General features: G+C 57.4%; 1 protein-coding gene across 1 annotated transcript in view; it reads right to left on the bottom strand.

The window, feature by feature from the left end:
- Positions 1-619: 619 nt before the first annotated feature.
- Positions 620-22,112, bottom strand: part of MROH2A (maestro heat like repeat family member 2A) — a 45,540-nt gene continuing 24,047 nt past the window's right edge. The window contains exons 20-42 of the mRNA XM_043578219.1: positions 21,900-22,019; positions 21,500-21,622; positions 20,349-20,501; positions 19,082-19,204; positions 18,066-18,145; positions 16,522-16,630; positions 15,623-15,718; positions 12,961-13,065; positions 12,162-12,285; positions 11,470-11,588; positions 10,468-10,620; positions 9,910-10,064; positions 7,780-7,939; positions 7,507-7,700; positions 7,023-7,160; positions 6,444-6,558; positions 4,987-5,133; positions 4,650-4,832; positions 4,040-4,195; positions 2,485-2,616; positions 1,736-1,838; positions 1,413-1,478; positions 620-845 (exon numbers count right to left, since the gene is read on the bottom strand). Coding sequence (XP_043434154.1) covers positions 724-845; positions 1,413-1,478; positions 1,736-1,838; positions 2,485-2,616; positions 4,040-4,195; positions 4,650-4,832; positions 4,987-5,133; positions 6,444-6,558; positions 7,023-7,160; positions 7,507-7,700; positions 7,780-7,939; positions 9,910-10,064; positions 10,468-10,620; positions 11,470-11,588; positions 12,162-12,285; positions 12,961-13,065; positions 15,623-15,718; positions 16,522-16,630; positions 18,066-18,145; positions 19,082-19,204; positions 20,349-20,501; positions 21,500-21,622; positions 21,900-22,019 — 2,976 coding nt within the window. The 3' untranslated portion in view covers positions 620-723. The remainder of the gene's footprint in view (positions 846-1,412; positions 1,479-1,735; positions 1,839-2,484; positions 2,617-4,039; positions 4,196-4,649; positions 4,833-4,986; positions 5,134-6,443; positions 6,559-7,022; positions 7,161-7,506; positions 7,701-7,779; positions 7,940-9,909; positions 10,065-10,467; positions 10,621-11,469; positions 11,589-12,161; positions 12,286-12,960; positions 13,066-15,622; positions 15,719-16,521; positions 16,631-18,065; positions 18,146-19,081; positions 19,205-20,348; positions 20,502-21,499; positions 21,623-21,899; positions 22,020-22,112) is intronic.

The following is a 22,112-nucleotide window of genomic DNA, read 5'->3' as shown; positions in this document are numbered from 1 at the left end:
TGACGGCCTAAGTGCAGGGAGCCTTCCCTGCCCGCCTCCCCTGTCCCCTGCCTGTTGCTTGGACATGACCTTCATTTATTTCCCCTTCTTGCCCCTCAACCGGGTTCTGTTCCAGGCTTTGCCGGGTCCCTGCCCCAGCCTGTCCCATCCGGCCCCACGATGGGAAGAGTGAGGACAGGCCCGGTGTTGTGTCGCTTCCTGGAGACATCCCCCATCGTCCCCAGGCTGGCGGGCACTCCCCCCTCCCACCCACCCCTGCGCCACTGGGGCACTTCCACCCTCCTTCTTCGGATGTGTATCGCAGTCCCCGGAAGAGATGCCTCTTTTCCCTTCAAGGGTGGGGTCCTGGGGGGCAGGGGCCAGACGGCCGCCTGCCTCCCCTCCCTTCCCGGCACAGCGCCTGGCAGGGGACACACCATCAGCGTGGGGGGCACAAACGTGGATTCAGACCCTCACACGATCCGGGGAAAGCGGACGTACAACGACCCCATTGGAAGTAAATCCTCCCTTTGCCCCACTGCCTGGGCTCGGGGACGTTGTCACCTTCCAAGTCAGGAATCCGTACTCCAAACGGCAACGGAGGCTTATTTTCCAAGGGAAGGAAAGAAAGGGACACTGATTATTTTAGAACGATGCTTTTTGTACAAACTAAATTAAAAAGCGGCTTGCACGGCTGTGGTTGGGCACTCTGAAGAGGCAGCCTGCGCTTTACGTGCGGACCATCTAGCAAATTCCTTCGGGAGAAGCCAAAAGCTGGTGCTGACAGCAAGTATCCAAGACTTTGAGGGTCTCCAGGGCTGCCCTCCGGACCCCAGGATCCAAGTCCAACTGCAGCTCCTGGAGAGCTGAGAGTGGGCACAAACAGGAGAGGCGGGACCCCGCTCGGCCGTGCCCTCTGCCACGGGCAGTGGAGCTGGTAGGAGGTCCCGAAGCCGCTTGTGCGGCTAGGGGCTCATGCGGGCTGCAGAAGCAGAACCCTTTACTTGAAATCAGAAGACGGCAGGGGAGCTGCGTCTACACACACACACACACACACCCCATCTCAGCCTTCTGTTACTTCTCTGGGACAGAACTCGCGTGCGGTGTAGACCAGTTGAGGGATTCAGGGTGGAAACATCTCGTAGACATTCGTGATGGGGAGGCGGGCAGAAGGCCCAGCGAATGAGCGAAAGGCCTCCCGGGTCAAATCGTTTTCTTCCAGAAAGCCCCCTGCAGGCTCGTCTGTCTCTGTGCGCCCTGATTACACGCCCCCGTCCCTCAACCCCGCCAAAAACAAAAACAAAAAAAAGAAAAGAAAAGAAAAGAGAAAAACAAAAAGACAACAAAGGGTGCGCTGGCTCTTCCCCAGGCGCTTTCTCTAAATTCCCCGAATGAGGTCGAGGACTCCATATAATTGAGTTTTCTCTACTTACAATTCCGTAGTGCCGGAAAGTCCAGTTTCTTCAGGTGATGCGCAGGCATCTGCTGCATAATAATTCCTAAAACGAGAGCCAGCGAGATGCTCATCACACAAATATTAGGCCAGTGGGAGATTCCGTTTGACCTTAGGAGGTATCTGTTTAGGATTCCGCTGAAGATGCCTAGCTGAGAATCAGGCAGGTGTGCAGCTGGGTGTGATAGGACACGTGCCGGGGGACTTCCGCCTGAGTCTGGCCCCTCCTCGGCCACCTCCCGCTCCAGGCCTGGGTGTGGCCCTCAAGGTCCCTCCTGCATCCGGAGACATCTGCTCGCTCACCTGCCAGGTCGCACGCAGCAATTCTGATCCTTGGCAAGTTACTATTAACGTAGGTCATTGTTTCTAGCAAGAAGCTATAGAGAACAGCAGGCTTTTTCTGAGTCTGCAAATAGACACAGGATGGACAGAGCCATGGAGGATGAGGCCTTAGAGATGGGCTGCTCACAGAGTGGGTTCTCATCTGTCTGATGCGGGAGGGTCTGCCCAGAGAGGACAAGTGCACATCCCAGCATCGCACAGCGAATTATTAGCTGGGCAACTTAGGGACTTTCAGCCCCCTGTTACCTTCTGTCTGACCCAGAGAGGAGATCCCATTGGCCTTTAGACTCTGTGGCTGTCCCATACCATAGCCACTGGCCACACGTGGCCCTTGAGCACTTGAAACGTGACTGGTCTGAATTAAGTGTCAGGTGCCTCCCGCATTTTGAAGACCGTACCCCCAAACTGGAACATACCCCGTTAATAATGGCACATTGATTGCATGTTGACATGACAATGGTTTGGATCTACTGGGTGAGATAAAAATCTATGATTGTTTGGTTTCCCCTCTTTCTCTTCTCTTAACATGGCTACTAGAAAACGTGGGGGTATGCGGCTTGCGTTATCTCTCTGTTGGACCGTGCTGGCCTTGACGCTTCACGCCTGGAAGGTGAGCACATGGTCACGGGAGAGAGGTCTATGGCAGCCGTGACCCAGAGCCCCAGGCCCCGGGCGGCCCTCCAACAGGCCCACGCCCTCAGCCTCCTCACCGGGATGGAGCACAGCATCATCTGGAAAACAGTTATCTCCTCGGCCGCACTGGTGTTACTTCGGCCCGGGCTGTTCTCCAGGGCCTTCCAGCCCCAGAAGTGCACACACTGAAACATGGTGGTCATGCAGGCCTGGAGGGGCACAGGGCGGGAGATGGCAGGGAGGGCGCCAGGCAGACCGAGGCGGTTCCCGTGGTCTGGGGGTAGGGGTGGGGATGGCAGGGCTGGCGTTCCGTCGAGAACGACGGCAGCCCCGGGAAAGTGTACCTGCGACCGGAGCCCCGCCAGCTACGCAGCCCTCTTGTCCCTCAGTCAGCAACCTCCGTGCCCTCAGCAGCCCTGCCCAGGACCTGCCCCTCTGGGAGATTGGGGTCAGGGGCCTGGCAGGGACAGATAGGACCGGGGTGAGCTTTCTCATTCCCAGACCTTCCCTGAGAACTGCAGCAACCGGGCCCCCCGGCCTCCGGCCTCTGACAGGGTTAGTTCACGGGAGGATAGGCTAGGAGACTGGGCAGGGGGGTGTGGAGAGGGGTTGGGGTACCTATTCGCCAGGGACACGCAGGGCAACCGTGTGCCTGGAACCAGCCAGGCCTTTGCCTCCCTTTGGCCTCCCCAGCCCCCACCCCTCTTTGCCGTTCCTTCATTAAACCCTCTCGGCCGCCTTCCCAGGCGTTCCTTCCCTGAGGCTCACCCCGCAGGACAGCTGCTGATACAAGGTGAAAGACCAGTGGGAGCCACTGATGGATTTGTGAGGAGAGAGTCTCTGAGGGCTGAGAACTCATGGGCTGGGTCACCAGAGTCCCCGAGGCCGAGCAGGAGTCAGGAGTGCCCCACAGGATGCCCCTCAGCAACCCACAGGTGCCGCCAGCCCACCCCACCCCGCGTGGACACCCGCAACCCTCACCAGGGCGGGACTCCCGGGACCCCGGAACTGGAGACTGAGGCAGTAGTGGAGCGTGAGCTGCTGAGTGCCCCACAGCTCTCGGGGAGGGGACAGAACTGCCCCTAATCTCAGCCCCCTCTCCCCCGCCCTCTGCCCCAGTCCACACAGGAAGACGTGTGGAGAGAGAAGACAGTGGTCAGGGTCACGGGCCTGCACGGGGTGAGGGGAGGCGGTCGGACAGGCAGGAGCTGTGAGTCTCCCCTGCCTCCCCACACCTGAACGGGCAGAAAAACCAGGCCCCCCGAGAGGGAGGGGAAACGGGCCACTGAGGAGGGATTTAAGGCAAGTCTGGAGCGTGAGCGGGTCACAACACCCAAGGGTGATGATGGCAAGCTGTGGAATCCGCTGGAAGGAAAAGGAGGCTGGGCAGAGGGTGCCCGCAGGCCGTGACTGGGGGAGAAGACCGCCGTGCCGTGCTCCCCACAGCGCCGAGATGCCTCAGCAGGCCGGTTGGTGGGTCAGCCGGCCGGACCCCCTCCCCAGCCCCACGTGAGGAAAGGGGCCGACCAAGAGGGACATGGGGAGGGGCTGAGCCCGCAGACCCGCCTACGTTCTCCTTTGGGGACCAGAGGTCCCCACACTCTGGGCCACAAAGAGGAGGGCACGTCTCACCTGGGCTGCCTCGGAGCAGGGGTCCTGGCAGTGCAGCATGAGGGGAATCCAGGCTTTTTTCACTTCCTCCTTGAAGAAGTGTTTCCTAGAGATCCTGACCAGCTTTGCCAGCTTCCCAAACAGGACGAAGGCTTTTAAACGCAGCAACTCACTCTCCTGTGGTCGACATGTACAGACGAGTCCTGAAATTCAGGACACAAGAAGCCCAACGAAACCCCAGCCACCTGCCTCTCCGTGGACCCTTTGGGCTGCCTTGGCCCCCGCAAAGGCTTCTGGATCATTCCCTCAGGATGGCGGCCCTCCGCCCGCCACCACCCACGTGCCCAGAGAGCTTCTGCAGGCTGCGAGGCATTAAGAGGAGAGGTTCACACCCTACGAGCAGGGGAGGGGTCCCACGAGTCCTAGAACAAGAGGTTTTGTTTTTCTTTTGCGGGATCCCAGGATCGGCTAACGGATGCGTGGGCACCAAGTCAGACCTGAGGCCCCTCCTGTCCCAGAGCACGCCTTTTGTCCTTTCTTACGGGGATAAGAGGTGCTCGCCCGTGTGTGTGGGCACGTGGGAAGCCCCCAGCGAGGGCCGGGACCGAGTAAGGCCACGATCTAGACTCACGTTGTCAAAGAAGGCCCTGCACCGCTCGGAGATGATGCCGAACGAGGACCCCACGTCGCCCTCCCGGAGCTCAGCCAGGATCTTGGCCAGGGCCTCCATGCCCTCGGAGGTCACGCTGGTGACCACGGGCTCCCGCAGGGAGCCCAGGCACTTCTCCAGTAACAGCTTCCGGTACTGCCTCACCTGGGGTGCGGGTGGGGGAGGGGGCCACGAGGAGCTTCAGTCCCCACCTGGTTCACCTCCCCCATTGGCCAGAACACGCCAGCCCCGGGCCCTCAGCCCCCCCCCCCCCAGACCCTGTACCCTGGGCCCCTGAGCTCAGGGTCGGGCGCAGGACCTTCTTGGGGGCACCCAGGGCCATGTTGCCCAGGGCACGCAGGGAGAGCACCCTCAAGGCCTCGTCCTCCTGGTCCACGCCCTTCTCCAGCATCAACACCGTGGGCTTCAGCAGCTTCTCCTGGTACAGAACTGGGTCGCTCATGAACTAGAAGAGAGAACTTTTTACGGTCACCGCCCATACAGGCCCCTTTCTCAGCCTCAGGATGGGACGTGTGATTAGACGCAATGCACAGAATGGTCTCTGCGAAGAGGAGAGGATTCAGAGCCCCAGCTCCCTGGGACCAGCTCTGGGCTCCTCCGCTGGCCGGCTGGGGCCCCCGGCAAGCCACTTAACTCCTCTGAGCCTCCGTGGCCTCGCCTGTAAGAAGGGGCTGACACCAGTACCTGCCTCACAGGATGGTCGGGAGGCTTCATGGAGAAATACACGGGAAAAACCTTGTACGTTGTGACCTCACGTTCATTCAGTTACCCTGACAAAGCAGCCACCGTGTCCAAGAGCCGTGCCTGCTGGGCCTGGACAGGAGTGCACGAGGAGTGTGAACTTCACTCATCTGGGACTCCGAGAGTCACAAGGGGCCCAGCGCTCAAACTGCCAGGACTTCGGCCAACGGGGACCCCTCCGGCGTGTGTGTGTGTGCACGCGCACATGTACGCACACATGAATGTGTTTTCGATAAACCTGAAGAGGGGTGCCTGGGTGGTTTAGTCGGTTTAGCGTCCGACTGCGGCTCAGGTCATGATCTCAGGGTTCGTGAGGTCAAGCCCCGCGTCGGGCTCCGTGCTGACGGCTCGGAGCCCGGAGCCTGCTTCCGGTTCTGTGTCTCCCTCTCGCTCTGCCCCTCCCCCACCTCTCAAAAATAAACACTAAAAAAATTTTTAAAAATAAACCTAAAGAAAACGAAACACCGAATTGGTGACTCCAAAATGGGAAATGTACTATCCAGCCTTTTACAGAAAAAGGTTGCCAATGCTGCCCTAGGTGATGTTGGGCGCCTAAAGCATGTTGGGCATCATGCAGCCAACACAATTTCTCCTAAAAGTTTTCTGGCCAATTCCCTCAGGACCCCGAAAGTGCCCCAACTGCACAGAAGGGGAACTGGACCCCAGCGGCCATCACACCCTTCCCCGGTCTTCCTGCCTGGCAAAGCCCTGCTGACCCCTCAAAACCTTCCTGGGAGGTCTCCCCCAGCACCACCGACCCCGGCGAGAGCCAAGGTGCCCTCATCCAGGCCCCTGGGTGTTGCCGGCACTCAGCACAGCACGCCTCACTTAGATGCGCACCCCGGATGGTGTGACGAACCAGTGATTGAACACGTCCCCTACGGGGCGGGACAGTCTCCGCCCCCTGACTCAGATGCCCCTCAGAGCCTGGGCTCTTGCCCCAGAGAGGAGCTGGGGGGGCACCCCCCAGCCCCCACCCCCAGCCCACCCAGCCCTCCGCGCCCTGAGCCTCACTTCCACACAGACCGCCGTGCTGCTGATGCGACAGCTGAGGACATCCGAGTCCATGCCCCTGAGCACCAGCTCTGACAGCCGCTGCCTGTAGCCCTCCATGTTCCGCATGCAGAACCTGCAGGGGGGGACAAGGCCAGGGGGCCGGGAGGGCTGCTCAGCCGCTGCCCTGTGGAGCTGCTCTGGGGCTGGGCTTCCGGGGGCCATGTCTTAACCTCTCTGGGCCTCTCCCTCCTCACCAGAGGGCTTTGGTCAGGGTTTCGCTGGAGTACCCACTTTTCGTTTCCTTTTTATAAAAAGGGACTCGAATGAGGGCCACTCGTGAGTGACCTGGACCCAGGAAGAGCTCTCTGCCTGCCCCCTGTGGCCTCGAGCGAGCCCCACCCTGCCTCTGACCTCACGTTTCCTGCCTTGGAGGGGGAAGGGCTGGAATAAAAGATTCCCTCTGCCCTATACGTTGCCATCCCAGAGTCTGGGACATGGGTCGCCTCGGGAGTGAGGCATGCAGCCGTGATCTAGACCTCCAGCGAGGAGACGGCCCCGCAGGTCCCACTGCCCGGCACGGGGAGCCCGGACACCCACCTGGCCAGCAGGCCCGCGCCTTGCAGGAACGTGGAGCTAGTCTGCAGGAGGCTCCACACGCCCTGCTCCTCCAGCGTGCGAACCAGCTGTTCGCTGCTGAGTCTTCTGAACAGAAGCTTCATGGACTTGATCGTGATCCTGGAGGAAGGTGGGGCTATGTCTCGACGAAGCTTCCCCCGGGCGCCCCCAGGCACTGAACCCGGCTCAGAGAAGAGGGGGTCCCCCTGTCCGCCAGACCGAGCTCAAGGGGCTAAGGGCGATCACGTGGCAGAGTGGGTCCTCGAACAGCAAAAACCACACCGTGCTGGACTCATGTGAGGGAGGGTTGTGGGATCTGCTTCCAGAAGCTTCTCCCCATCAGGAGAGGACAACAAGGCCTCTTGGTGGAGGTGACTCTTGGGATCTGTGACTTCCCAGAGGCGACGTCCAGCTCGGGCCCACTGCTTTGCCCGCCATACCCACCCACCCCCGCCCTCGAGAGCACCTCTGCAGATTGATCTCCTTGGGCAGGGTCCCCATGTGGACGAGTCTCCACGTCTTGAGGACAGGCGACACAGCCTCTGGCCCCTGGCTGCCGCTGAGCTGCAGCAGGAGGGTGTAGATGAGGTCGGGGAAGAGGTCCAGGACCTTGTCGTCCATATCCATCTTCTGGATGAGGAGGTGAATGGTGCACAGGGTCTGCAGAGACAAGGGCTGAGGCGTCAGGGCTCCTACTCTGAGCCCCCATGGAGCCCCGGGGCCCACCCCTGTGACTCACCATCAGAGGGTCCACCACGGCCAGGCGCCAGATGTCAGCTTTGGAGGTGGCATTGGCCCTGGGGGTGAACCTCGCCTGCAGCCGGCCCATCAGCCCATGGAGCATCGTTCGGGCAAAGGGCACGTTCTCGGCCACGGCCAGCCACACCTCCGTCAGGTGGCTAACCAAAGACAAGAGACAAGGACTGTGGGTCTCCCGCCTCGTACCCTGGCAAGTAAGAGCCCCTTTTGACCCCCAGGCGAGCCCCTGAGTAGGGGTTAGACTCCGGAGGCTGAACATCAGGGAGGTGGAGTGAGCTGCCTAAAGGTTGCATAACTAGAACCCAGGTCCGTGACTCCACATGCTGCTGTCTTTCTCTGCCACGCCCTCCCCCTCGCCCCCGGGGAAACTGCGGCTCCACCACTAGGTGACCTTAGAGGCACCTGCCAGGCCTCCTCTCCGATGATTTTATAGGTACGTCCAGCAACAGCTGCCAAGGACCCAATCTGTCGGGTCTTAAGCAGCTTACAGAGAGCACAGTGCCTCCTGCTCTCAACACGCCTTTGAGGACGATGTTTTCATCTCTGTAGCCCACAGAAGGGGGCAGAAGGCCTGCAGAGGCCAGGTAGCCTGCCAGACTGCATTTGAAGCAGCTCCCCGCCCCCCAAGTCCAAGCCTGTGGCTCTGCCGAGAAGGGAAGGTCCCCAGGATAGGTTAACGGGCCGGGTGTGCACAGGTGCAGGGGAGCGGGGGTCTGGGGGGGCTCTAAAAAAGCTAAAGCGGCAAGTCTGCCAAGATCCAACGGAACAAGGAGAGGCAGACACGGCCCGTGTGAATCCACAAAGCCAATCACACGCTTGGGCTTGGGAGGGCACCTGACCGGGTGCCCGGTGGCGGGAACCGAACGGAGGCGTGGGCACGTGGGCTCATCAGCAACCACTTCTCATAAAGGAGACGTCGGGGTGTAAGGAGACAAGAAAGCAGGACCTCAGCCTGCGACGGCAAGAAACAACCGCGTGAGCCTGAGGGACGACCTGGGTTCCGGAAAATCTCAGCCTGGCCGCCACCCTGTGAGACCCTGAACACAGTCCCCAGCTCTGCCGTCCCCAGATTCTTGACCGTGGAAACTGAGATAATAACAGGGGTTGTTCTGAGCTTCCAGGGTGGGGACAGTTTGTTACACAGCGATAGCTCACCAGTATAGCGAAAGCCAGCGTGACCCGGGCCGCCAAGATCGCCAGCCTGACGGAGGCCACACAGGGGCCTGCACTGCACGCCCCCCCCGCCCCGCCCCGCACTCAGCACTGCTCCGAAAGCCACCGTCCCCCATCAAATCAAGCAATCCGCACTGCCCTCCACCCACAGCACAGCCAGGCCTGCCTTTCGCCCGGGCCAGCCCTTGAGGTTCTGGATCTGAGGCCTCTCTGTTCATGTGACAGCTTGCTGGGTGACACCTGTCCCCTCTCCCTCCACCAACGGTCTCCAGGCCTGTCTTTGCTCCGCAGCCTTGGCTGCTCTGGGGGCAGCGCCCACCCCTTTCTGGGTTGTGCCCAGGGAACCCCGGTACCATCTCAAACACACGCCCCCGGTCGGGTGAGACGCTGCCAGCTGCCTGTGTGACACGGTGACAGAGATGCGGGGACTCAGCAGTCCGTGAGGATAACACCGGGAAGCAGGGGGTCATGAGGCCACCTGAGGGGCATGAGGTCCTGCCAGGTCATCCGTTGGGCACCTGGACATCCCCTCTCAGGGCAGCACTTGGAAGGACAGAGGGACAGGGTGGAGCCCCTCTGAGGCCCGCCCGGGCCTTGGTGGCCATGTCCTCAGGTGTGTCCTAGAGTGGCCCAAACTCAGAGGGTGCCCAGAGTTCTGTTCTCCACAGAGAAGGAAAGGGCTGCCGTGGGCAGGGTCCAGAGGGGACGACTGAGAAACAGCGGGGTCTGGACTCCAGCTCCGTAGGATGGACCTGTAACCCTGGGGTTCTAAGTCCATGGTCCTCAGGGGCCACACCTCCCGCCGGAGGGGCAGGGAGAGCGTCTGAGCCAGCCCAGGGTCAGACGTGGCACCACTCAAGGCCCCGTCCTGAGATACGTCGGTGGTGGCGAGGCGGGCATGGCCTGGGGGCTGTGGCTCCCTGTCCGGGGCGCCCACCTCTCCATGGGCAGGGGCTGCCTCAGGAGCGATGTGAGGACCGTCTCCTGGTGGTAGTGCGCCAGCAGGAGGATGCCCTCGATGAGGAGACGCCGCACTTCCGGGTGGTCCGCCACGGGCAGGTGGACCAAGATGGCACCCAGGATCTCAGCCACCTGGGGAGGGGCGGGGCATCACCGGCACAGCCTGGGCCCCCACGGCGTCTGCCCTCCCCACCGCACACCCCTCCTCCAGGGACTCTCGCCCAACTGGACAGCGGGCAGGTTAAACCACCAGCTCATCTTTTGGTCTCTTCCCGGATTTTATCATGTCTTCTATGTAGGGGGCAGTATGCTCGGGGAGAGAGAGCCATGGGCGTCTGGCCCACTGGCCACTTACTAACCAGGCTACCTTCAGCCTGTCTCCTTCTCGTTCTGGAACTCCACTTTCTCCTCCTCTTTACAACCAAGGGTCTGGGGAGGCCTTCTCGGAGAGTGCGGCCGGGCCCTTACGTGTCCCTCTAGCTTAGGCGCCCCGGGCAGCCCCAGGCCTCGGGTGGCCCAGCCACAGCTCTGCTACCTTGTCCTCCAGCTCCTTGGTCCGCCTCTGGAGGAAGGTGCCTATCCAGGTGACGGAGGCCTTGTCATGCCACAGGTCCATGGCCCCGATGTTCTCACAAAGCTTCTGGATGAGCGAGACCACCTCGTCACAGTTAAACTGCATGCAAACCACCTAGGACCAGAGCACAGCCCTCCTGGGGTTCAACAACCAAGTTTCGGGCCAACGCCCTGCCCCCACTTGTCATCGCCGATGCCCCCCTCTTCCGCCCGACATCGCAGCCCCAGCCCGGGCCCCCGCCATCTCTCAAAACATCGCCAGGGCCTCCTACCCGTCCCCCTGCCCGGCATCTCACCGGCCCCCTCACCAGCCCGCTCGAGGTGTTACTCCCCCACCTCAAAGACTCACAGCTCAGTCCAGCTTTCACAGGCTTCTTCTGGAAGGTTCCCCAACCTCTCCCACACCTCACCTACCCAACGCCGCCCACCCCACCTGAACTCTGCTCAGGAAGCTTTACCCGAACGTTGCCCATGTTTCCTTCCCTCAAGCTGTGCCCTGAGCCCTGGCGCCTCGTGACTTCATCCTGCCTCCCCCCACAGGCCCCCTGCTCCAGAAAGCCACCTCGGCCCCCTGAGGTGGAAGTGACCCCGCCCCTCTGCAGCTCTGAGAGTTTGGGGGTCTAGTGTGCCCATGGGCCAACACTGCTGTGCAGGATCCCGAGTTTAATTCTTCCTGGGGCCCCTCCACCCTCAGTGCAGCACATCATAGGCATGGAGACGAGGTAGGTGGGGACTGTGGGACTGTTAAGTACCTATTATGTGCCAGGCATCACAGCGGGGAACTTACATATCGCACACCATTTAGATACAGAGGGCGTGGGTTGGACCAAAAGCCATGGGGACTGTGATCCCCTGGAGGAGGACGAAGCCTGTGTGGCCAGGCTGAGCAAGATCCCAGGCCTCAGACATGGTCCAGGCACTGGAGTCCAGCCCAGGAGCCGACACGACCCTCCCAGCGTGTCACCTTGGCGATTCTGGAAGACGCACTGAAAATCTCCTCCATGTCTAAGACCTGGAGATCCTCCTTACATTTTGCAAGCTCCAATTCCTCGGAAGGGCCCCACAAAGAGCAGGTCTGGCTTGCTGCAGGGAACACAATTTTAGACACGATCAGAAGGACAAAGGACCCACCCACAGGCCACGTCAAAATGGCTTCCTGCCCTGGCCCATGGGGTTGGGGTTAGGGGCTCCCTGGCTCTGAGGGCCTGGACCACCATCCAGCATCTGAACATCCCATCTCTTCTTGCCTTTGCTTTCATTGCATTGTCTACCCACACCACCTCTGCACACAGCTCAAATGCCTGCTTTCTGGGAGGCCACCAGCTGGTGAGCCAGAGGCAGAGTCTTCCCTTCTGAAGGTCACCACCCCGCATGTGCCCCTGAGGTCATGTCTGGCCGCTTCTGCTGTGTCCTTGGTATCTTTGAGCTGTCGTTTCCCAGTGAGGCCCCTTAATACCCAGGACATGCCCTCGGTGAGTTGTGCCAAACCAGGGAGCCTCTCCCTCCAGAAACTTCCATGGCCTCTCACCAAGCTCTGCATCCCCTCCATTACCTCTGCTGGTCACCCTTGTTTGTCTATACAGAGAGGCCATGCTCCCCTAGGATTGCCCCACAGCTGACACCCCTCCCAGCCTCGATGTCTTCATGTCTCCATACCATGAAGATCCAGCAGGCTGGACAGGACATCCATCGAGGCCATGCGGGTTCTTGTGTGTGAGTCACAGGTGCGAGGGGCAATGAGTCCAGCCAGCGTGCCAAACTGCCCCAGCTTCAAGGGGATCTGAGGGACAGGAGACCTCAAGGCTCACACCCTCTGTCCATCCATGCACACCAGGGGCTTCCCAGGGGTGGCATAACGGGCAACCAGAGAGGGTGAGCCCTGCTCGAAGGTACCCCAGTGGGACCCCTGGAGGCAGAGCAGCCAGGATGCAAGGGTTCTGGCTCAGGCCCTGCCCCTCCAGCTGCAGGCCCAGGCTCTATATCAGGGCACCTGCCTTGTTCCTATAACTGAAACCTGGGTTCAAATGTGAACTCCCCCCCCCCCCCACCCTGCCAACCTAGCTGTGTAGCCTGGGCAGGCTGCTTAGCCTGGTGCCCTCGTGTTCCTCATCTAACGGAGCCTCCCGTTTCAGGGGATGTTGTGAGAATTATGTCAGAAAATCCAAGTGATGCCTTCTGCACAGCATCTGGCCTCAAACCTAGCATGAGGGTAGGCCCCGGCCTTGCTTTTGCAAGTTCGAGCCTGGCGTCAGGCTCCATGCTGACAGTGCAGAGCCCGCTTGGGATTCTCCCTCTCCCTCTCTCTCTCTCTGCCCCTCCTGCACTCTCTCTGTCCCTCTCAAAATAAATAAATAAGCTTAAAAAATAAAGTGTTCCCTCTCCTCAGGGATCGAGACGGGAACTTTGCTGTGGGTGTCAGAGCAGCAGGCTGGGGGATCAGTGCCCCGGGACTCACGCAGACACCGACGCTCTGCACGTGGATCTGCAGGAGATGGAGATGGAGGTTCATGGCCTTCTCCCGCTCCCCTTCTCTCTCCGACAAGATCCACTTTTCCAGGAGCTGTGGGTAGAGCCCAGAACACAGAAGGGGACATTAAAATCCCAAGGCCAGCCTTTCCCAGCTGGCTATTGCCCACCTTGTCTCTCCCACTCAAGACTCTGACTTCCAGAGGTGTTGGGTGGTTCTGGATACTTCTGCCTCTCCTTCCAGGCACCCCTGCAAGGGAGATGCGGCTGTGGACAGAGAGTCCACAGTCCCCAGCTAGCCTCACCAAGATGGCGCCTGGCTGATGTGTTCGGCCTCATTCCAAATGTTTGCCTGCAGGTGAAGGAGGCAGGATCGTCGCCCACCTTGCACCCCAGGGCCTTAATGTTCACACATGCAGTAGCAGTAGCAGTGCATGAGGCCAAACTACTACAACTCAGAGGAGAAATACATCGATGGTGAGATTCAGAGACCTCAGTACCTCTTTCTTAGAAACTGAGGAACAAGAAGATGGAAAATCAGGAAGGAAAGAGAAAACTTGAACAACACTACCAACCAGCTTGGTCTAACTGATGTTTAGGAACACTCCACCCAACACAATATACAGGTGCACACAGAGCCCTCACCAAGATAGACCATACTGTGCAACAAAATAAGTCTCAGTTGATTTAAAAGGATTTGGGGCACCTGGATGGCTCCGTGGGTTGAGAAACTGACTTCGGCTGGGGTCATGATCTCGCAGTCAGTGGGTTCGAGTCCCGCCTCTGGCTCTGTGCTGACAGCTCAGAGCCTGGAGCCTGCCTCGGATTCTGTGTCTCCCTCTCTCTCTGACCCTGCCTCACTCTCTCTCTCTCTCTCTCTCTCTCTCTCAAAAATAAATAAACATAAAAAAAAATTTTTAAAGGATTCAAATTATACAAAGTATGTCTTCAGACCACAACGGATTTAAATTAGGAATCAAAAACAGGAAGATCTCTGGAAAGTCTTCCAACATTTGGGAAGTTCTAAATAACCCATGGGTCAAAGAAAAAATTAAAAGAGAAATTAAAATGTATTTTTAACTGAAACAAATGGGAACACAACGTATGAATATTTGTAAAATGCAGCAACAAAGAACAAAGTCAGTGCCTCATACTATCTGATCTTGGTCATAAGACTTATTATAACTAACATTACAGTAACCAAGATAGGATGACATTGGTGTAAAGACAGACAAATACATCAATGGAGCAGAACAGGTACCAGATACAGACCCACACATACATGGCCAATTGATTTTTGACAAAGATGCAAAGATAGTTCAATGGACAAAAGTCTTTCCAACAAATGGTTCTGGAACAACTGGTTATCTGTGTATAAGCAAGCAAACAAACAATTTTTTTAATGTTTATTTACTTGTTTTTAGAAAGAGCATGCATGCACGTGAGCACAAGCAGGGGAGGGACAGAGAGAGACGGGGAGAGAGAGAGAGAGAGAGACAGAGAGAGAGAGACAGAGAGAGACAGAGAGAGACAGAGAGAATCCCAAGCAGGCTCCATGCAGAGTTTGACTTGGGGCTTGACCTCACAATGCCATGAGATCATGACCTGAGCTGAAATCAAGAGTCAGACACTTAGCCAACTGAGCCACCCAGAGGCCCCCAAACAAATTTTGATCCATACCTCACACCATATACAAAACCTAACTCAAAATGTTTCATAGACTTAATTATAAAACTTGAAACTACAAACTTCTAAAAGAAAATCTTTGTGAGCTTAGGTTAGGCACAGACTTCTTAGGTATAACACCAAAACCATGATCCATTAAAGAAAACAAATGATAAGTTAGATTTCATCAACATTTTAAAGCTTCTGTTCTTCAAAAGACACTATGAAATCAATGAAAAATACATCACAGACTGGGGGGAAAAATGTGTAAATCACATATCTTATAAGGACTTGCTTTCAGAATATATAAAACCTCTGAAAACTCAATAAGAAAGCAAACAACCCGATTTAAAAAAAAAACTAGCCAATGCCCTTCAAAAATGCCAATATTATGAAAGATAAAGAAAGACTGAGGAATTTTTCCAGATTAAAGGAGATTAAAGAGACGTGGCAGCTAAACACATTGGGTAATCCCGCTTAGAGCCTAGATGGGGGAAACACCTATTGGGGATACTATTGGGACAATTTGTGAAATTTCAGTATTGGCCATTGATTAGAATACAGCGTGGTATCATCAACATGAAACCTCATGATTTTTATCATTGTACCATTTTTATATAAGAGGGCATTCTTGTCCTTGATGTTTGCAAGTAACTCTCCATGGTTCAAAAAGTGTGTGTGTGTGTGTGTGTGTGTGTGTGTGTGTGTGTGTGTGTTTGTGTGTACAACAAGAAAGATAAGGGAAGAGAAAGAGAGATAAAGAAAATGTGACAACTGGTAAGAACTGTGAATCAAGGTGTGAAGGGTATACAGGAGTTCTTTGTACTGTTTTTGCAACTTTTCAGCAAATCTGAAATTGTATCAAAATACAGTTACCAAAACAATTTTTAACACATACCCCTGTTTTCCATAGAATCTGGCCCTCAGACCAGCTTTCTGGGGGGCGTGGCCATCCCTGGCTCTTGGCCCTCCACCAAGGAACTCACATGTACCATTTCCTGCAGCCCTTTGGGGTCCAGCTGCCTCTGCATGAGGCCCTCCATCAGGTGTTCCAGGGCCTGAAGCGCATTTGCGTACAGGGTCTATGGCCAAGAGAGGAGAGCACTGGGCAGCATGGAGGGAGTGTGCACAGCCACCCACCAGGACTCTGCAAGGACCCGTGCCAGGGCTGGGAAGTATGAAATGATCTGAAAACCACCCCTTTACCTCTGCTTAGACTGGATTCTTTACACCCAAATTCTCATGTGACACACAAGACCACCTCTGAAGAGGAACCCATTTTCCAAAGGAGGAAACTGAACTCCCAGAATCCAGTTCTTCTGACTCCCCATCCAGGACCAGGACTTTGAGGCAGAAATGGCTACCTGTCCACAAAAGATTTGTCCTCCTTCTCCACCTTGTTGCTGGGAAACAGCCATCCAGTCAGGAACTACATTTCCCAGCACCCCTTGCATCTAGGCATAGCCATGTGACTGAGTTCTGGCCAACGAGAAGCGGGCAGAGTGGCTCATACATCCTCGACACCCTTTCTCGTTCTCTCTTCCTCTACTAGATGTCAGTACCCACGGAGACCTTGGGCCACGCATGGAAGATAGTGGGGCCTCTGCCAGCCTCGGTTCCTGAATAATTGCACACAGCAGCTCCCTCTCCACCCCCACTGCCAGCTGGACTTGACTTGAGTGTGAAATAAATCTTCTTGTTAAATCATGGAGATCTCAGGGTTTAGCTGTTACAGCAGCTAGCATTACTTTATACTAACTAATAGAGCCTACTGCACTTTGCTGCACTCACAGATGGTTGAGGATGGTGGGCTCTCAGCCCTGCCCAAGTTATTGGAAACTTCTAAGACCTGACCCAGAAAATGAGGTGGCCCAGAGGGACCTACCTGAATGGACTCATTGTCCTCTAGTGGGGGTTGAAGAGAAATGACAGAGTGAATACTGATATCCATCAGTTCATTGTTTTCCTCTGTGGAGTAGAAAGGCTTCAGACTGCTAAGGGAAGAAGAAGTGGACAAGAGGGGTGGTCAGAGGGGGACTGAGACCCAGCCACCCCACTGCTCAGTCCAGGGTGCAGAGGCATGTCACAGAATGAGGGAGAGACCAGCTTCCTCGGTTGAGGGTGCAGGCATGCATCCCTCCCCAGGTGCCCTGGCTTCACCAGGTCGTCAGTATCCAGTGACTGTGTCTGCGATCGATGGGGAGACCCAGGGACCCAAGGCCAGCTCTCTTTCTTGTTGCCTGCTCTCAGCCTCTCCCTCTCCTGCTCAGAAATATTCCACTGCTACTCCCTGGCCTTGACCATGGACTCTGCCTCAGAGGCTGGCCCTGGCCCAAGGGTTTTCAAGCGGAATACCTGCCCTGGCAGCAGAAACATCACCTTGGTGCTTCTTAGAAATGCAAATTCTCTGGCCCTACCCCAGAGCTACTGAATCAAAAACTCTGGAGAGGAGCCCAGCCGGCTGAGCTTTAGTGAATTCTCAGGGGTGGTAGCTGGCTGCCCGATGGGCGCCCTTCTCCTACCCCTTCATCAATAGTTCCCAAGCCTAGGTGCTCACTAGCATTACTTGGAGAAGCTCTGAGGTACCCAACGGCCACAACCAGGCTCTAGGGATCCTTATTTAAAGGTCTGAGGTGGAGCCAGGATATCGGTATTGTTCACAGGTCCCCAGCTGGCTCTATTGTGCCTCCCTGGTTGGGAGCTGCCATGCCATTTTAACTTTAAACTACTGCCCCCCAAAGGGGTCCTACATTTCACCCTGCTGGGACCTCCAGCTCCTACACAGATCGTCTTCCTTTGTGTAAGCCCAGGTCAAAAGCCAGATGCCAATGCCTTCTGATCTCCCCTGTTGTATCAACAGAATTGCATCTTGTTCATAGCCCTTTCTTCTTCTGGCCTCAGATTTTTTTTTGTTATTGCTGTTCACCCACAAATACTCAGCTCTGACCCATGATTCCTTCTGCATGTGTTCATCTTACCTCCGAGTCCCCGAAGACATGTGTGTGAAATTTATTTCAAATCTGCCTACGTGCTGCCTCTTCAAGCAACAGGTGGTTATGAGACTAAACACTGCATCTGCCCCGACGGGTGCGGAATTCCCAGAGACCACCTGGCCACTCTAACCACTGATGTTCCATAACTTCTTCCTCTTCCCTACTTCCTCACCAGTGAATGGACGGCTCCAGGAGGGCAAACCTTAGGTATTATATTACTTTGTATTAACTGCGTCAGTACCGTATCAATAAATGAATTCCTTGACCCCACCCAACCCAACTAGATGGCCCAGCGCCCCAGGGCTGCTGCCCGAGACCCCTGCTGCAGAGGCAGGGAGGCAAAGTGGGTGTGGCCCCCCAAGGAACACTGAGGGGTGGTCTTGGACTTTGCCTCTCCCCACGGAGACACCCGGGCCGGAACAGGGGCCCAGCTCACCTCAGGTGCGAGAGGGCCTCTATCGCCATGGTCCGCACAGGAGAAACCAGGCTGTCGGTGGGTTCCGCCTTGATGGTGGCCTGTCCGGCACAGCAGGGCGGTGAATGAGCCACCCAGAGCCCACCAGAGAGGACAGTGGGGGGGGGGGGGGGCTAGTGTCCAAGGCCTGGCACTTTGTGGGGTGTGGACACCCATACCACGTTCGCTTTTTTCAGGATCACGTGGCCTTTTAGCATTTTCGGGGAGGCGGCAAATCTGGTGTGAGAAGGAGGGGGCTCCAGACAGACCGGAGCTTCTCGCTCAGGCCCGCCACCTGCTCGCCGTGCGTCCCTGGGCAAACTGCCTCCCCCGCCTGAGCCGTCACGTGTAAAACAGTGCCCGGCTAGCGTGAAATGACACACGGATCGCTGCCGGCCCAGAGCGGGAGCAGGCGTGCTCATTTCCTTCTTGGGGCCTCCTGTTCCACCCCACGTCACTTCCCTCGGGCACAGCTTCCCAAGCAGCTGCGGTGCTTTCCAGGGGCCCAGGGCATCGTGAGGGAGTGGGGAGGTCTGGGGATGAAGGGCTGTGTCTCCCACAACTCTATCAGCCTCTGTCGCGGCTTCTTGCCTTTAGGCAGTTGACATTTTCTAGATCTTACTGAAGTTCTGTGCAAAAAAAAGAGCTTTAAGACCTGCCTGCGGCCGAATCTAGGTCCCCCCCCTGTGGAGAAACACACGGGGCCGCCACGGGGCAGACCCGGGGGCCCTCTGTCTCCCGGCCTTGAACCAGCCGCTTCCGGGCACCACAGGCTCCCTGGCCATCAAACCCTTTGTCAGATAGACAGATATTGTACTCGGAACTCCTTCAGTTGGCTGGAAGCGGAACTGAGACAGGGAGGGGCTTCAGTGACCCCCGAGGTCCCCTTGTCCCTCAGATGCCCTCGGGGACTCTGAAAACCTCTGAGCGAGGAGAAGCCGGTCAGCAGTCAGACCCCAAAACCACCCGGGAGCAAGGACGCCTCTCACCCGACTTACTATTATAATGCCAGTGAGGCTCATCTTTTGGGCAAATTCAAAGTCCTCCAGGTCCTTGATGTTCCCGATGGCATCGGTGACCTGCACCACACTCTTCAGGAAGGCCATTTTGAGACAGATGTCCTGCGCCCAGACCAAGAAGAGGGAAAGGAGGTAGCACGTTGGGAGAGAGCCCAAAGACTCAGGCTGCCCAAGCCACAGCTCTCACAAGGACCCCGCCACGGCATGAGGACACTCCTTCCTCTGCGCCAAGGAAGAGGCAGAGTCAAGGGCACCCTGAGAGATGGCAGGCCTCGTTCTGTCCCTCGGCCACCTTGCCCGAGCTTCTGCCACAAGGCCAGGGTGCCAGCCAGGTGCCGGACAAGGCACAGCGTTCTGAAAATGCCACCTCCCTCAAGCCCCCTAAGAACAGCAATGCTCACACCATTCACCGGCCAGGGGCACCGTGCCCTGCGTGTCGCCCAAGAGACACGTTGAGGTAAAAATCTAAGTTGAGATAAAAATCGTTTTCGCCTTTAAGGCATGGGTGAGCCTTGAGGACCTGAGGCTAAGTGAGATAAGCCAGCCACAAAAAGGCAACCCATGTGTGATCCCAGTTAAACGCAACGCTTGTGGGTGTCACTTCAGAGAGACGGAGAGTGGGACGGGCGTTGCCAGGGGCTGGGGAGAGGGGGCGTGGGCATGTGTTCAGCGGGCCCAGAGTGGCCGTTTTACGGGACAAAGAACTCTGGAGAGGGCTGGTGGACTCGGCTGCACAATGATGTGAATGTACTTAACGTCCCCCAACTGCGCACCTTAAAAATGATGACGATGGCAAATTGTGTTACGCATATCTTGCCACAACTTCAGAAACAATAACGAAATAGATTTTGCTCCCTTCTGTGCTTCCCCCTCCTTGCCGTTCCAAGAAAGTAGCGAGCCTCTCTACATCCCTGAAGACCCCACTCCTTGTCTTGGGTCAGATGCCGGGAGGGGAGGGGGCAGAGGCGAGGGCTGAGGGAGACAGCGAGGCTGGGAAGAGGGGGCACCTGTCCCGTGACTTCCGGGACCCATAACCGCCCACTTGGCACTGGGCTGGGGAAGGCCGTCCCCTACCTCCCCCTGGAGCCGAGAACACCCAGTTTGAAAAAATGGGCTTCCCCAAAGCTGGGTGTCAGGTGGGACTCCTGGTGCCTACTTGGGGTGGGGGGCGGGGTGCTCGGATTACAAGGCAGGTGGCTCTCTGCCAGCCCGGCTCTGGGTGGGGGGTGCGGCCTCCCGGGGTTACCTGGCAGCTGCTGGAGAAGTGGTGAATGATCTTAGCGGTGATGGGGGTGTCCACGTGGGTGAGGAGCATCTGGGGGTGGCAGTACGAGGCCACGCAGCTGTACATGACCATGAGGGCGCCCTTCACCGTCTCCCGCCTCCAGGGATGGTCCTTCTGCGAGCCCAGCCAGAAGAGGAAGAACCACCGGCGGGGGGGTGGGGGAGGAGAGGGGGGTGTCGGGGTTCAGCTGGCCACCCCAGCTGCATGTGGACAGTCTCCGGTCACATGACCAAAGGAGCCACTGAGTCAGCAGAAGGCGCTTCCACTGATATCTTGAAACGCTCATTCATTCCCTCATCCGTTCAACGCACCTTACTGAGCTCCTACTCCTTGCCAGGCCCTGCTCTGGGCCAGGGGCTGTCGTGATGCCGGGATGAGGTGCTACAGGCCACCGAACCCACCACGGAGGGCGCGCAGGGCTGCCCGTGCCCTGCCAGGCCTCAGATACGAATCCACGTCTCAGATCCCGCTTTGTGGAGAAGCTGGGGCAGGGGCCTGGGATGCTCCTGATTCTCTCCATCCAAACTACCAGACGCCCGGGGCGAGGGTCCTGGGTCAAGGCCAAAGCCTGAGGCATCGGTGACTCTGGATGGTTGCCTACTGGGGCCTCAGCCAACCTGTGACCCTGCGGCAGAGGGGCCCCCTCGAGCGGTCGGCCCACGGCTGCCTTGGCCTGGCTCCTGGCTTCTCGGCTCAGTGGCCGTCTGCATGCTTTTGGACAAGCTTCAGTGCTCTCTTCTATATGACGGCGGGCATGATCGCCCTGCACCCCATGCCATTGACCCGTGGAAATACCTACACTGAGTGCTACCTGAGCAGCCTCTTCAGATCCAGTGGGTGTGGGTGAGGCCTGGGACTCTGAATTCCCATCAGCACCCAGTGCTGCTCTGCAGAGCCCACGGTGGGCTAGCGCTCCTTTGTAATATCTAGGCCCTGAAAGGACGCACCCTGAAAAGCTTTGTTGGGGGGAGGTCTCTGGATGTCAGTCATTTTGGGGACAGGTGACACCGGGGGGAGTTTGCTACTGAGATCTAGCAGGCACCTTGGCTGGTGCTGAAAGCACTGGTCTATGCGACCCCCAGAGACTTGACTGTGGAGCGAGGGTGCCTTACCCGCCAAGCCCCGATCTGCCAGGACTGTTCCGACTCCTGGATCCTCTCCTCAAAGTCATGGAGCACATTCAGCACTGTCTTCACCTGGCCACGGGCACACAGGCCAAAGCACAGAATCACACCCTGCGGGCAGACACAGCCAGCGGGGGTGAGGGCAGCGGGCAGCGGCCAGAGGAGGAGCCCCCCACACGTACACACACACACAAGCATATGCATGGACGCCCCTATGCACACACAGGTCCACACACAGACACAGACACACACACACACACACACACACACACACCAGTACACATATGCATGCATGCTCATGCACACACAAGCTTTCACACATGTGCCCATATCCCCGAGGGACCAGAGGGGTCTGGTGGATGGGGGTGGGGCCGCAGGGCACCCTCACCTCCCGGTCAAAGTCGTTGCCATAGTCTGTCTTGTACAGCAGATCCAGCAGCAATGTCTCTACCTTGTCGGCCTCCAGGCCTGTGGCCAGTGTGAAACCCAGGGCCCGATACAGAAAGCCCTGGAAAGGCACAGGAACAGAGGGAGCTTCGAGCCTCTCTACTCCACCCTCCAGGGGTTGCTGCCGTGGAGAGTTCCCTACGTAACACTCTAG

The sequence above is a fragment of the Prionailurus bengalensis genome, chromosome C1, assembly GCF_016509475.1.
Source record: "Prionailurus bengalensis isolate Pbe53 chromosome C1, Fcat_Pben_1.1_paternal_pri, whole genome shotgun sequence".
NCBI classification, from domain to species: Eukaryota; Metazoa; Chordata; class Mammalia; order Carnivora; family Felidae; genus Prionailurus; species Prionailurus bengalensis.
Note: the sequence above shows the minus strand (reverse complement) of the source record. Positions and strands in the feature narration are given on the sequence as shown.